The sequence below is a fragment of the Gigantopelta aegis genome, chromosome 14 (genome assembly GCF_016097555.1).
Source record: "Gigantopelta aegis isolate Gae_Host chromosome 14, Gae_host_genome, whole genome shotgun sequence".
NCBI lineage: Eukaryota > Metazoa > Mollusca > Gastropoda > Neomphalida > Peltospiridae > Gigantopelta > Gigantopelta aegis.
This window is the reverse complement of record NC_054712.1, coordinates 46,982,517-46,996,325: the sequence shown is the minus strand read 5'-3', so window position 1 is coordinate 46,996,325 and position 13,809 is coordinate 46,982,517. Positions and strand designations below refer to the sequence as shown.

Here is a 13,809-nt window from a genome sequence, read left to right as displayed (position 1 = left end):
TCTTCACCTTAATCAGCAGGACTCTCTTCATCTGTGGTGTTGAGGGGGTCCGTGCCCGGGCGAGGTTGTAGGGAAATCTTCAACTGTATCAGCGACACTCTCTGTATCGTATTCAGGAAGTCTGTGCCCTGACGAGGAGAGTCTGTGCCCGGACGCGGAGAGTCTGTGCCCGGACACGGAGAGTCTGTGCTCGGGCGTGGCTGTATGCAAATTTTCATCTTCATCAGCAGGACCCTCTCCATAATAATGGTAATCTGGTAGTCCATCATCGGCGGTGGCATCCTGGTACTGCTGGTACTCAGAGACCAAGTCGTTCATGTTGGACTCTGCCTCACTGAACTCCATCTCGTCCATACCCTCACCAGTGTACCAGTGGAGGAAAGCCTTTCGCCTGAACATGGACGTAAACTGCTCGGAGATTCGTCGGAAAAGTTCCTGGATTGCGGTGCTGTTGCCGAGAAATGTACCACATATCTTGAGACCACGTGGTGGGATGTCGCAGACGGCTGTCTTCACGTTATTGGGAATCCATTCGACGAAGTAGGCACTATTCTTGTTCTGGATGTTCAGCATCTGCTCATCAACCTCCTTCATGGATACGCGGCCACGGAAGATGACAGCACAAGTGAGGTAGCGACCGTGACGTGGATCACAGGCAGCCATCATGTTCTTGGCATCGAACAGCTGCTGGGTAATGTCTGGAATAGTAATGGCGCGGTACTGCTGACTTCCACGGGAGGTGAGTGGAGCAAAGCCTGGCATGAAGAAGTGGAGACGTGGGAATGGAACCATGTTGACTGCCAGTTTACGAAGATCAGCGTTCAGTTGACCAGGAAAGCGGAAACAAGTGGTAATGCCGGACATGGTGACAGACACCAGATGATTCAAGTCGCCGTAGGTTGGCGCAGAGAGCTTTAAGGTGCGGAAACAGATGTCGTACAGAGCCTCGTTATCAATGCAGTTGGTTTCATCCGAGTTCTCTATCAGCTGGTTAATGCTGAGAGTGGCATTGTAGGGTTCCACCACAGTGTCAGACACCTGAAGGTGAAAATTAAGTAAAATTCATTTCAAATTTATTTTCTGGAATTGGAAGCAAGCTCCACTGTTTTTAATCTTGAAATACCGGTAAGCTCTAGAAATTGTTAAGCAGTTGTACACCACAGGTATTGATATAAACTGAATTGTTGTATAATAATACTTAAACATGGAAAGCAAACGGTCCGCGTGAACCAGATGCAATCTACCATTGAAAACCATGCTAAATTGGACAACGGGTTCTCGTTGGTACTAACGACATATATACCACTACGAATATGTATTTTAATATTATTATATAGGAATTTATTTTCACTATATAATTCACGTCTCAGTTTTTTTTACTGTATATGACAGCATTTGGCTGTAGTATCGGTCCGTGCAGGTGATTCAGGAACATTAGCACATTAACATTAGCTGATTTAAAATAATAACTAGAACTTTATCATGGGGCCGAATTTACAAGACCTGTTTATGTCTTACATGTTTGTAACTACATACATTTACAATACTTAAACACCTGTTTATGTCTTACATGTTTGTAACTACATACATTTACAATACTTAAACACCTGTTTATGTCTTACATGTTTGTAACTACATACATTTACAATACTTAAACACCTGCGTTTAAGAAAGACAGGCGTCGTAAATTCGACCCTACACATGTATATGTACTTTTGGAGATGGGATCACGGAAAATGAGTTGATGATTCGGTCTGGGTATTCTTCGCGAAGCTTGTTCATGAGTAAGCAGCCCATACCGGAACCAGTGCCGCCCCCTATCGAGTGAGTTATCTGAAATCCCTGCAGGCAGTCGCATCCTTCTGCTTCTTTTCGTGTCACGTCAAGAACCGACTCCATCAATTCCGCGCCGTCTGTGTAGTGTCCCTTAGCAAAGTTGTTCCCAGCACTAGACTTGCCGAAAATAAAGCTCTCTGGACGGAAGAGCTGGCCATAAGGTGATGACCTAATGGCGTCCATACTACTGGGCTCAAGGTCAACGAGAATAGTACGAGGAACAAATCTACCACCTTAAGAAAATAAAAAAGAGAATATATATATATATATATATATATATATATAGAGAGAGAGAGAGAGAGAGAGAGAGAGAGAGAGAGAGAGAGAGAGAGAGAGAGAGAGAGAGAGAGAGAGAGAGAGAGAGTATTCCTTTGTTGATCATAAAAAATTTTGTAAAAGTAATTCCGTCGCAAAAACCATGTTTGGCAAATGACCACAAATATAATGAAACTTATCTATAGTTCTTTCTCGCCTCCATGAACATTGGTTTTTGTAACTAATTTCAATTTTATTTTCCACATAAAAAGAAAGAAAAGTATATGTGTTTTAGAACCCCCCCCCCCCCCCCCCCCCCCCCCCAAAAAAAAATAACAAAATAAAAATAAACAAATCTCAAAACAATCGATTCAGGGAATAACCTATGATGTCCAAATAGATAATCAGTATTATAAAGGTGGTATGCCAAGGTCACAATGAGACAATTAAATAAAATCTATACTTCTGGTAGACCCTTAAGAGTTGTTGGTAAATCTTGCTTGCTTTGGTATAAATATTCCACGATTGCAGTTGTAAACTTTAAAATGAAAAAAAAAAAATCAAATGACAAAGAGTGTGACATCACAAGTTATTCCCGTGGTCCGGTTAAATAGATTGTAATGCATACCATAGTAACACATTTAAAACGCGTTTTATTATTTATTATTATATATTATTATTATTTCTATTTGCATTTATTTTTGTCCTGCAGACATTTTCAACCTGTTGACAATACAGCCAGCACGGCTGCCGCTGACATGTGTACCCAGAGAAGGCGTACACGAACCTTAAGAGGGACGGCAAAACCTACCCATCGCCTCTGTGTAGTAGACGTTGATTCGCTCCAGCTGAAGATCGGAATCGCCATAGTACATCCCATTGGGGTCAAGGCCATGCTCGTCGGATATCACTTCACAAAACTGGAAAAACAAACACTGCGGTCAGTATCGTCAGATATCACTTCACAAAACTGGAAAAACAAACATTGAAGTAAGTATCGTCCGATATCATTTCCCAAAACTGAAAAAAACCCCACCCCAAATATTGAGGTAAGTACCGTCAGATATCACTTCCCAAAACTGGAAGAAAACCCACTGAGGTAAGTATCGTCAGATATCACTAGCAAAAACTGGAAAAACAAACATTGAGGTAAGTATCATCAGATATCACTTCCCAAAACTGGAAAAAACGAACATTGAGGAAAGTCGTCAGATATCATGAAGAACGTTTTAATTGAGTACATCCAACATGATCAAAATATGTATATACAAAACAGAACATAATTAAAAAAAGATGCCACCAGTACATGCTATAGAGGAAATAAAACGAACGTTTCACTGAAAGTTAAATTTTACTTTTGTTTAACGACACCACTAGAGCACATTGGTTTAGTAATCATCGGCTATTGGATGTCAAACATTTGGTACTTGTGACGCAGTCTAGAGAGGAAACCGGATACCTGCTACATTTTCCCATTAGCAGCAAGTGATATTTTATATGCACCACCCCACAGACAAGATAGCACATACCACCGCCTTTGATATACATGTACCAGTCGTGGTGCACTGGTTGCAACGAGAAATAGCCCAAAGGACTCACCAAGAAGCGTTGTATTCATGTAAGGAATAAAAACTATCAAACAAATGAAATGCTAGTACTGGTTGTACGAGTTAGACTCAAAACGTAAAGCATATCTACACAACAGACCAGGCACTTATGCAGGATGAGTTTCGGGGGGTCAAAACCCCTCCCTGCTTTTCGTTTAGTTTTTTACTAAATATATTTTGCGGGATGGGGGGATTATTCGACCCCTTATAAATTCGGTTGTCAGTCTAGATCTTCCCCCCCCCCTATAAAATTCCTGCACATGCACCGTCAGACGTTGCAGATCAATTTATTTTCCATAATAATAATAAGAAAGAAAGGAAGAAAGGAAGTCGAAAGTTGGAAAGAAAGATAGAAGAAAGAAATAATAAGCATAAATAAAAAGAAAAAGAAAGAAACGCAGAAAAAAGAAAAGAAAGGAAAAGAAAGCAAGACCCCCCCCCAAAAAAAAAAGAAGAAGAAGAAAGAAGAAAAGAAAGAAGTAACAATAATTTTTTTAGTCATCACAGGAACTCACTTTTGATCCAACTTGGAGACCACATTGTCCTATCATGCATAGAACAATCTCACGCATTTTGACTGTCTCCAACTAACATTAATAAATGGGAAGCGACTTGACCCCGGTGAAAAATATGTGGACGTATTTGTTGTGGCTTTTTCGATCTAGTACTACGTCATGTTATTGTTCTCAAGCATTGTTGACGTCGAAGGAGTTAGTTCCCTTGTTCTATTAATATCGCTGATATCGTTATTTTGTACCGTGCCGCTAATACTGGAAGGACCAGTGATGTATAATTATATAATAATCGGAAGGGCCAATGCATAATCTTCAGAGATGGGGTGGGGTGGGGGGAGGGGCGGGGCATTTGTCCTTGGCCCTCTCCCTTTCGGCGCGCTTGAGTGTCCAAGGCCCTGTTACGTTTGTCCCTGTCAGTCACTCCCCACCCCCACCAAAGTTTAATTTCGTTGTCTAGGCATCGGGTTATCCATAAGTCCGTTATATAAATTTGTATCTGCATCTAATAATAGATTATAAATATTTTTCATTTGTACAAGATTTGTCGATTTATTACGATATGGTGGTACGTCGGGTGTGATTGAGCGGTGGGATTTTGATATTGATATAAAAATTATTAATATTGAATTACTTACAAAATGTGCTTTCACACTTAATAAGAAAATTATTATATTACTCAATGGAATGCCACTATTTCCTTGGTCCGACTTCGACTAGGGGTATAGAAGAATAGGCTATGCCCCTGGACAGGTTCTGAATAATCTTTGGCCTTTAATACTTGCAATTTGGGTAACTTTTATTGAGAATTTCTATTTATTTTTAAAAGTGAAACGGGGAATGGTGGTCAGCCACAACCCTACCCACCACCCTCACCCCAGGCTTTGACAACATGCTAATATAACAAGGGAAGTAACTCTTTCCACTTCGACGTTTGGGAACAATAACGTGACGTTTTTCTGAATCGCAAAAAGTAGACACAAACCCGCCTATAAGTCTTTGACCTTTCATAAATTACACATGCCAGAATTTAGAAATGCTTGAAATCATTTCCCTTATGGTAGGAAAATGTGGCCTCCAAATTGGATCCAAGGTAAATGCATTCGTTCGTTTGTCGATCCGTTTGTTTGTTCGTTGGTCCGTTCTTTCCTTCGTTCCTTCCTGCAGTCATACATTCAGTCATCAATTTATTCATCTATTCGTCCGTCCGTCCGTCCGTCCGTCTGTCTGTCCTGTTCAGTTACCACACTTGATTTATACAGATATACGGTATTATAAGCACGTTATTGTGTAACGCCGTTCTTTGAATAGAGGCTAAAATACACCGGCTTTTGTACAAAATAGTTCGGCAGAGGAATGCGATTTTTTTTTTTTTTTTTTAAAGTCTTAGCTGGGGTATTAAGTTTTTTTGTGTTTAATTGCTGATTTTGTTTAAGGACATATCCTATAAAATATTTTCGGCAGATGACATTGTGTCACCTTTGGGTATTTTGAGATATTTGGCTTTAATTCAACTCTCTATCCCCAATGTTTACTGGTGGAAAAAAAAAATCAAGTGTAAAATATTCTTATTTCTACAACCATTAATTTCACCTGAAAACAAATTATGTAAAATTTGAAAAACACAATATCTATTTATTCATGTTTAACCCAACCGCGTATCATTTAGAAATCCTGATAAGTCATTGAGGTATATCATCAATTTTGACATGCGATGTTTAGTGTGAGCAGAATGTATCACATACGATTATAAAAGCAATAGCTTCAATCACCAAATGCAGTTTACACATATTTAGTCCCCAAAATGCGAAAAGGCAGCCGACTATGGGATTTCTCTTTTCCAAAATGGCCGCCATTGATGAGGACAAATCTGCTTATACGTATACGTTTTATAAGAAAACTCAGGTGGTTGAATCACAAGACATTGTGTGTGTACAGATTTAGTATACAACACTTAAACGCATATGCAGGGAACTGATGAAGGCGGCCATTTTGAAAAAAAACCCACTACGTTAGCCACGCTTACATTTTCAAATGTCACTTCATTACTGATCATGATTCCCAATGTTTGTTTTTAATTCTCTGCCAACTTTAAGGCAACAAAATGGTGTATGTCGATTTCAAGCATTAACCAAGACTTAGAATGGCAGCCATTTTGAAAAAGAGAACATTTTTGGAGGGTTCATCCTAACTAGTTTTGAACAGTAGATCTCAGTGATCTAGAAAACACATATAAACTTAGTTCCCCGAAATTTTGTTAGGAATCCTTCATAAGTTTGTACTACTGGGTCAATATTACCAGATATTGACAATGAAATGGCTAAATAAATACATTTTACAATCTAAAAATGCCCAAAGGTTACACTATATCATCCTTCAAATCTGTGAACTAAATGTCCTAAAAATGTATAATCGGGGGGGGGGGGGGGGGGGGGGGGGGGGGGGGGGATCCTAAATTGGTAGTTAAGTTATTGGTAGATCAAATACCGTGGTATGTGCTGTTCTATCTTTGGTAAAGTACACATGAACGATCCTTTGCTAAAATTTAGTATTTTTTTGTGACTGGGTTTTTTCCCGTTTTGTTCTGATTTTGTTTTCGTTTCGTTTTGTTTTTGTCTTCCAGTTTTTGGAAACTATCTGTAGGGAACACGGCGTTGATAAAACTGGCACATACTGCGGCAAGTCGGATGTTCAGCTCGATGGAATCAGTGTCTACTTTAGTGAAGACGGCGGTAAAACAAAACAATACAACTCTTTAATTAGACCAGTGGTAAAGCGCAACCCCTGCACTTGCCCACGGCAATCGGCAATGCCTTGGAATTTTTCATTCTCCATCCACTCCAACCCTTTCCTGTCCTGGACGGAGAAGCCGAGCCCGGCACCTGTGCCCAGGACAGGCGTGCGCTACAACAGCTTGTTCTGAATGTACACGTTAAACACTCTGACCTGACCTGGCTTGACCTAATAAATGTATTTTTCTACTTTAGATAAATATGCCTTGTCATTTCAATGGCCATTTTTGTTACGAATCTAGTGGAATTTGTTTCTACCACCACTTTTTATATCAGGAACTTTAATTTATTCAAAATGTCAACCAATACTTGTTTAAGCACCGCTCTTTCTGTCTTGTAGTAAACATTTTTATTATCCAATCAAATACAAACTTCCTTACCTACAATTTCACTTGCACTGTCCTTTCTAGTTGTGTAAACTTCCCTAATACAACTTTTCTGTGCGCTAGGGCCAATCCTCCTACCCTTCCTCCTAACTGCAGGGGTATTAATTAATTTTTATATTTTTAATTTAATTTTATTTTAGACCACCTCATCTAAAATTGCGTCAAATTATTTATTAATTAGTTATAGATTAAGTGTATTCATGTTTACGGACGCAGTCAAAATTTATTAACCTCCCCCATACCATTATTTTATTATTTTTGGGTTGTAGTTTTCAAAATTTCAAAAATGTCCCTACATTTAGGTATTTCCTGTCCCGAGTCAGACCCCCGATCTTATCGGAAGCCGGACGCGAGATAGGCGTGTTCGAAACCATAAAGGTAAAATACTAGCCAAGCCAAGTCTAGTTGTGTGGAGCCGTTTTTTTCTGGTATATTGCATACAGAAAGCATTCTGCTGATTAACCAACCACCAGTTTTCATTTGTGGTTGATGCACGTGCATTTGTAAAACTGGATAGTCCTCCGGGTCAGCGGACAAGTTATATTTGTTGTTCTCTCTACACTGTGCAGATAAAACAGCACGGTTCATAGGATTGTGTCATCCTTTTTCAGCATCTTGTATTAAATATGATGAATACATGAAGCAATTAGTAAGTGTGCGCTCAAACTGCTGAAAACCCCCAGTGACATATATTTTTAGTGCATAAATGTACAAAGAGCCTCTGTATGAGGTATGCATGTTCTACAACCCCCAAGACCTATATATTGATTTACTATCCACATAGTTCAAGATATTCAGGGAAATATAACCAGTATGACACACGTGTGTCAATGACTTCACATGCACAACGAATGACGTCATTTTGTGAAGCGACTTCGTTACTTAATGTGGCTTCCCCAGTCTTAGATTTGTGTAAACGCTTACCAAATTGACGTCATTTCGGATGTAGATAATAATAAAAAGAGATTATTATACGAGCTTGTGTGTCGTACTGATTTTACAAACTCGTGTCAAGATTCATGTATTATACTCGCTCTCGCTCGGGTAATAATATATATTATCCAGAGACTCGTTTCGTAAATTCAGTACGACACACAAACTCGTATAATATAATCTCTATATATTACACGGATTATATGCTTTAAAAACTTATGTCACAGTATCATCTAGAGTTCTCTCCAGCTACACAAAAACTAACAAAACAATAGTGTATGAGGCGTCTGCCGCGATAACTAACTGGAATAAAATTTAAACTATTTTCTAGGTGGTAAATATATTCATCGAGCCATTCTTGCCGATCTGGACCCGCCCATCTTGGATTCGATTACGTCAGGACCATTTAGTGAACTGTATTGGCCAGACGGCTGCGTGAGCGGCCAAGCGAGCTCCGGAAACAACTTCGCCAAGGGATACTACTCCGAAGGTTACATGATTTGCGACGCGATTCTTGATGCGACGCGGAAAGAGGCGGAACGTTGCGACTGTCTTCAGGGATTCCAAATAGCGCACTCGATAGGTGGCGGCACTGGTTCCGGTTTGGGTTGTCTGCTACTCAGTAAGCTCCGGGATGAATACCAAGACAGGATCATCAACTCCATTTCAGTTTTTCCATCGCCAAAGGTAAATTGATTCAGAACGTGCTTTATGGAAAGAAAAGGGATGTTCGGTTAATGGTAGGCCTGCACCAGGCCTGGTGCTTATAAAACTTTCACACGTATACAATTTGTATCGCGTTGCCATGACGTTCACATCTCAGACTCTATTAGAGTCTCGAGTCTAGACTCTAAAGTTTTTATAAGCACCAGGCCAGCACGCTTTAAACTACAGCAAGCGCGTTTGCAGGGGGCAGGTTACGAGAGTCGACCCCCCCCCCCCCCCCCCCCCTTCTCCGCTCAAGCATATTTTCTTCTCTTTTTATCCCATTATATTGTCCGGGGCAGCAGGACTCGACCAACGTATGTATAAATTTCGCACGCCACAGTCCAGACTCTCTCCCTCACCCCCACCCCCTGGTAAAATTGCCACACACGTGCCTGTGCAGCTGGTTTGTATCTAGTGTTATGGCTATTTTGACAATTAAATGATGACATTGCCATCTCAGCAGTTGGTGAACTAAGTATTTAAAATGGTGATAAATCGTGTGCGCTGTATATAGGCATTTAACGATATTCGTCGATATTCGTTGATATTCGTTAAAGTTACTCTTCATCCTTTATCTTTGACAGTATTATTTTTCATTTCACCTTACCGGCCTCGGTGGCGTCGTGGTTAGGCCATCGGTCTACATGCTGGTTGGTACTGGGTTCGGATGTGCTCTAGTGGCGTCGTTAAATAAAACAAACTTTTTTACTTTTCATTTCACCTTTACTATACATGTGTATTTCAGTTTACATTTCACTTCTACATTTCACATTATCTATACATATTTGTATTTCACAGTCTACATTTTTCCTCTTATGTATTTCACACTAACGTTCACACTTTTTCATGGTCTACTTTTAAATTTGACGCTGTTAATATTCCACAATCTTCACATTTCGCATAATCTACATTCCAAACTGTCTATATTTGATACATTTTCAGGTATCAGAGATAGCAGTTGAGCCCTACAATGCTATGTTTGCCCTTGCCCAGCTGATAAAAAATACGGATGAAACGAACTGCTTTGATAACGAAGCTTTGTACGACATCTGTTTTCGCACCCTGAAGCTCACCACCCCAACCTACGGTGACTTGAACCATCTGGTGTCTGCTACCATGTCCGGTGTCACAACCTGTCTCAGATTCCCTGGTCAAGTGAACGCAGATCTTCGCAAACTAGCAATGAACATGGTTCCATTCCCACGTCTCCACTTTTTCATACCAGGTTTTGCCCCTCTACCCCCCATTGCAGACCAGGAGTATGGTGAATTTACTGTCCATAAGATCATCCACCAGTTGTTTGATGCCAAAAACATGATTGCTGCCTGTGATCCACGTCATGGCCAATATTTATCCTGTGCTGCCATCTTCCGTGGCAACGCGTCAATGAGGGAGGTGGATTATACAATGATCGACTGCCAGGATAGGCACAGCGAGTACTTTGTAGAATGGGTCCCTGACAATGTGAAGACAGCGTACTGTGATATTCCGCAGCATGGCCTCAAGATGTCTGCAACATACCTGGCTAACAATACAGCTATCCAGGAACTTCATCGACGAATCTTCGAGGAGTTCAGCGTGCTGTTCAGGAGAAAGGAATTCCTCCATTGGTACACTGATGAGGGCATGGATGTGATGGAGTTCAGTGAAGCAGAGACTGACATAAATGATTTGATCTCTGAGTACCAGCAGTACCATGATGTCACTATGGATGACGTGGTTCAACACTATCGGACTTCTGAAAGGAAACCTTTCCCGTGTCCGATGGAGTCAGAGTCAGCATCCGATATGAACCAATTGGCAGCTGAATACCAGCAGCATCAAGATGATATCATTGCTGATGCTGCTAACAATATTCGTCCCCCATCTCCAGTCACCTCATCTCAAGTCGCCAAGTCTTTGGACAACGTGTGTCCAAACTGCGGGGCCATTATCAGTAATAAGACTCGGTCTCCTATTAACCAACACCCAGACATCCCGCCTCCAGACACCCCGTCTCCGGTCACCAAGTCTCCAGACACTTCATCTCCAGTCACCTCATCTCCACTTACCAAGTCTCCAGTCACCTCATCTCCAGTCACCAAGTCTCCAGACACCCCATCTCCAGTCACCTCATCTCCAGACACTAAGTCTCCAGACACCCCATCTCCAATCACCTCATCTCCAGATACCAAACATCCAGACATCCCATCTCCAGTCACCTCATCTCCAGACACCAAGTCTCCAGACACCAAGTCTCCAGAAACCCCATCTCCAGTCACCTCATCTCCAGATACCAATCATCCAGACACCCTATCTCCAGTCACCTCATCTCCAGACACCAAGCCTCCAAACACCCCATCTCCAGTCACTTCATCTCCAGACACTAAGTCTCCAGACACCAAGTCTCCAGATACCAAACATCCAGACATCTCGTCTCCAACCACCTCATCTCCAGACACCAAGTCTCCAGACACCCCATCTCCAGTCACTTCATCTCCAGACACTAAGTCTCCAGACACCAAGTCTCCAGATACCAAACATCCAGACATCTCGTCTCCAACCACCTCATCTCCAGACACCAAGTCTTCAGACACCCCATCTCCAGTCACTTCATCTCCAGACACCGAGCCTCCAGACACCAAGTCTCTAGACACTTCATCTCCAGACACCAAATCTCCAGACACCCCATCTCCAGACACCCCATCTCCAGTCACTTCATCTCCAGACACCAAGTCTCCAGACACCCCATCTCCATACACACCATCTCCAGTCACTTCATCTCCAGACACCAAGTCTCCAGACACCCCATCTCCAGACACCCCATCTCCAGTCACTTCATCTCCAGACACCAAGTCTCCAGACACCAAGTCTCCAGACACTCCATCTCCAGTCACCTCATCTCCAGACACCAAGCCTCCAGACACCCCATCTCCAGATACCAAGTCTCCAGACACCAAGTCTCCAGACACCCCATCTCCAGTCACCTCATCTCCAGACACCAAGCCTCCAGACACTCCATCTCCAGTCACTTCATTTCCAGACACTAAGTCTCCAGACACCAAGTCTCCAGACACCCTATCTCCAGTCACCTCATCTCCAGACACCAATCCTCCAGACACCCCATCTCCAGTCACCTCAACTCCAGATACCAAGTCTCCAGACACCCCGTCTCCAGTCACCGAGTCTTCAGACACCCCATCTCCTGTCACCCCATCTCCCGACACCAAACATCCAGTCACCCCATCTCCCGACACCAAGTCTCCAGTTACCCCATCTCCCGGCACCAAGTCTCCAGTCACCCCATCTCCCAACACCAAGTCTCCAGTCACCCCATCTCCCGGCACCAAGTCTCCAGTCAGCAAGTCTCCAGACTTCGTATCTCCAGACAACAAGTCTTCGCACATCACGTGTCCAAACTGTGGGACCATAATCAATATTAAGACCGAGATTCCAGATACCTCATTCCCAGTCACCTCATCTCCAAACTCCAAGCCTCCAGTCACCCCATGTCCAGTCAAAAAGCCTCCAGACCCTCCATCGAAATGCAGGCGATGTGAGGGGAATTGGAACCATTATAGTATGAACATCAAACGCAAAACATAGTGCTTATTTATTTAGCTTGGGCAGCAAGTCTTTGACCAGCCCGTGTCAGGGCGATATCAGGTCAACTGGGCCAATATTAGGACCAACACCAAGCGCAAAAAATAGCGTTTATTTATTATATAAAAAACACCCAAAGTTCAATGCATGTTAATGCACGTCAGAGATTAACATATTGTATGTATGTATGTATGTATGTATGTATGTATGTATGTATTGATGTATGTATTGATGTATGAATATCTATATATTGTATGTATGTCGAGGTTGACTGTTACATACATAGATATTAACGCACTGGCGCAGGGGATAACTAAATCCTTTCTGGCCTCATAAATTGTCCAGTGCCGTTGCTGGGACTCGAATCTATGGCGCCGAATCGCCCGCAACTTTGCAGACTTGCCACGATACCTTTCGAGCTATTGAGGCTTGTATGTATGTATGTATGTATGTAGGTATGTATTTATATATGTATATATGTATATATGTATGTATGCATGCATGCATGTATGTATGTGTGTACGTATATATGCATGCATGCATAAGTGCATATAAACCTATTGTAAACAATTTAAGCCTGGTTACATTTTATATTGATATTATTGTATGATTTGTAGTTGTTAATAACCTTTTAAATATTTATATTATCTTTATTTTTGTACATTTTATGTGTTAGGAATATTTAGTTTTTGTGTTTTAGTGTATTTACAGTTAATATTCCTGTTACATTTCTTTTATTGAAGTTTTTTGTTATATGTATAGTTAATAGTGTATACAGTTTGTAATTGTAAATATTTAATTATCATTTGTCAGATGTATATACAATTTTTGTTTGTTGCTGTCGTCTGAAGTTTGTTGATATTTTATTAATTATAATAATATTATCACTGAAGAAAATTGTTAGTTTTTACTTTTGTTAAAGAATTAAATACTAGATTAATCGAAAAGTTAGATACCTTTCTTAGTATTTTTGTATAATATAGCTAATTGTATCATTTAAATAACTCAGAATCCACTTATAATGTAACATTACGTTCTGAGAAAATAAATTACCTGGTAAAATTGTTGCTTTTGTTTCTTATTTGTTGACAGCGTGACATTTAATTATTGAAAATACAACATTTGAGGTAATGGCATCGATTTAAACATGAAATTGTTTAAGTAGTAACATTTTAAAAGAAGGCTAGTTAATTTCCTC

The 13,809-nt window shown here is 41.0% G+C and overlaps 2 protein-coding genes across 3 annotated transcripts; one reads left to right on the top strand and one right to left on the bottom strand.

The window, feature by feature from the left end:
* Window positions 1–27: 27 nt before the first annotated feature.
* LOC121388229 (tubulin beta chain-like) lies at window positions 28–4,397 on the bottom strand. Of its 2 annotated transcripts, none has more exons than XM_041519495.1 (4): window positions 4,214–4,397; window positions 2,903–3,011; window positions 1,714–2,069; window positions 28–1,038 (listed from the first exon to the last, which is right to left on the bottom strand). In XM_041519495.1, exons 1-4 carry the CDS (start codon window positions 4,268–4,270, stop codon window positions 28–30), a joined length of 1,533 nt encoding a protein of 510 aa, XP_041375429.1. In that variant the 5' UTR covers window positions 4,271–4,397. The 2 variants fall into 2 exon arrangements, with proteins under 2 accessions (XP_041375429.1, XP_041375430.1); XM_041519496.1 differs by having other exon boundaries at window positions 2,903–3,061; window positions 4,214–4,348.
* A 734-nt stretch (window positions 4,398–5,131) lies between these two features.
* LOC121388228 (hyphal wall protein 1-like) lies at window positions 5,132–12,913 on the top strand. Its single transcript, XM_041519494.1, has 4 exons — window positions 5,132–5,303; window positions 6,834–6,942; window positions 8,653–9,008; window positions 9,972–12,913. The coding sequence occupies exons 1-4, from the start codon at window positions 5,247–5,249 to the stop codon at window positions 12,612–12,614; spliced, it is 3,165 nt and encodes a 1,054-aa protein (XP_041375428.1). The 5' UTR covers window positions 5,132–5,246; the 3' UTR covers window positions 12,615–12,913.
* Window positions 12,914–13,809: the final 896 nt, after the last annotated feature.

Coding starts and splice junctions, on each gene's coding strand:
- LOC121388229 (XM_041519495.1), bottom strand. CDS start 4,270: ATGCGTGAGATTGTTCTATGCATGATAGGACAATGTGGTCTCCAAGTT. Junction 3,012..4,213: donor GTCTCCAAGTTGGATCAAAA/GTGAGTTCCTGT, acceptor TTGTTTTTCCAG/TTTTGTGAAGTGATATCCGA. Junction 2,070..2,902: donor CTACTACACAGAGGCGATGG/GTAGGTTTTGCC, acceptor TATTTTCTTAAG/GTGGTAGATTTGTTCCTCGT.
- LOC121388228 (XM_041519494.1), top strand. CDS start 5,247: ATGCTTGAAATCATTTCCCTTATGGTAGGAAAATGTGGCCTCCAAATT. Junction 5,304..6,833: donor GCCTCCAAATTGGATCCAAG/GTAAATGCATTC, acceptor TTTGTCTTCCAG/TTTTTGGAAACTATCTGTAG. Junction 9,009..9,971: donor CAGTTTTTCCATCGCCAAAG/GTAAATTGATTC, acceptor ATACATTTTCAG/GTATCAGAGATAGCAGTTGA.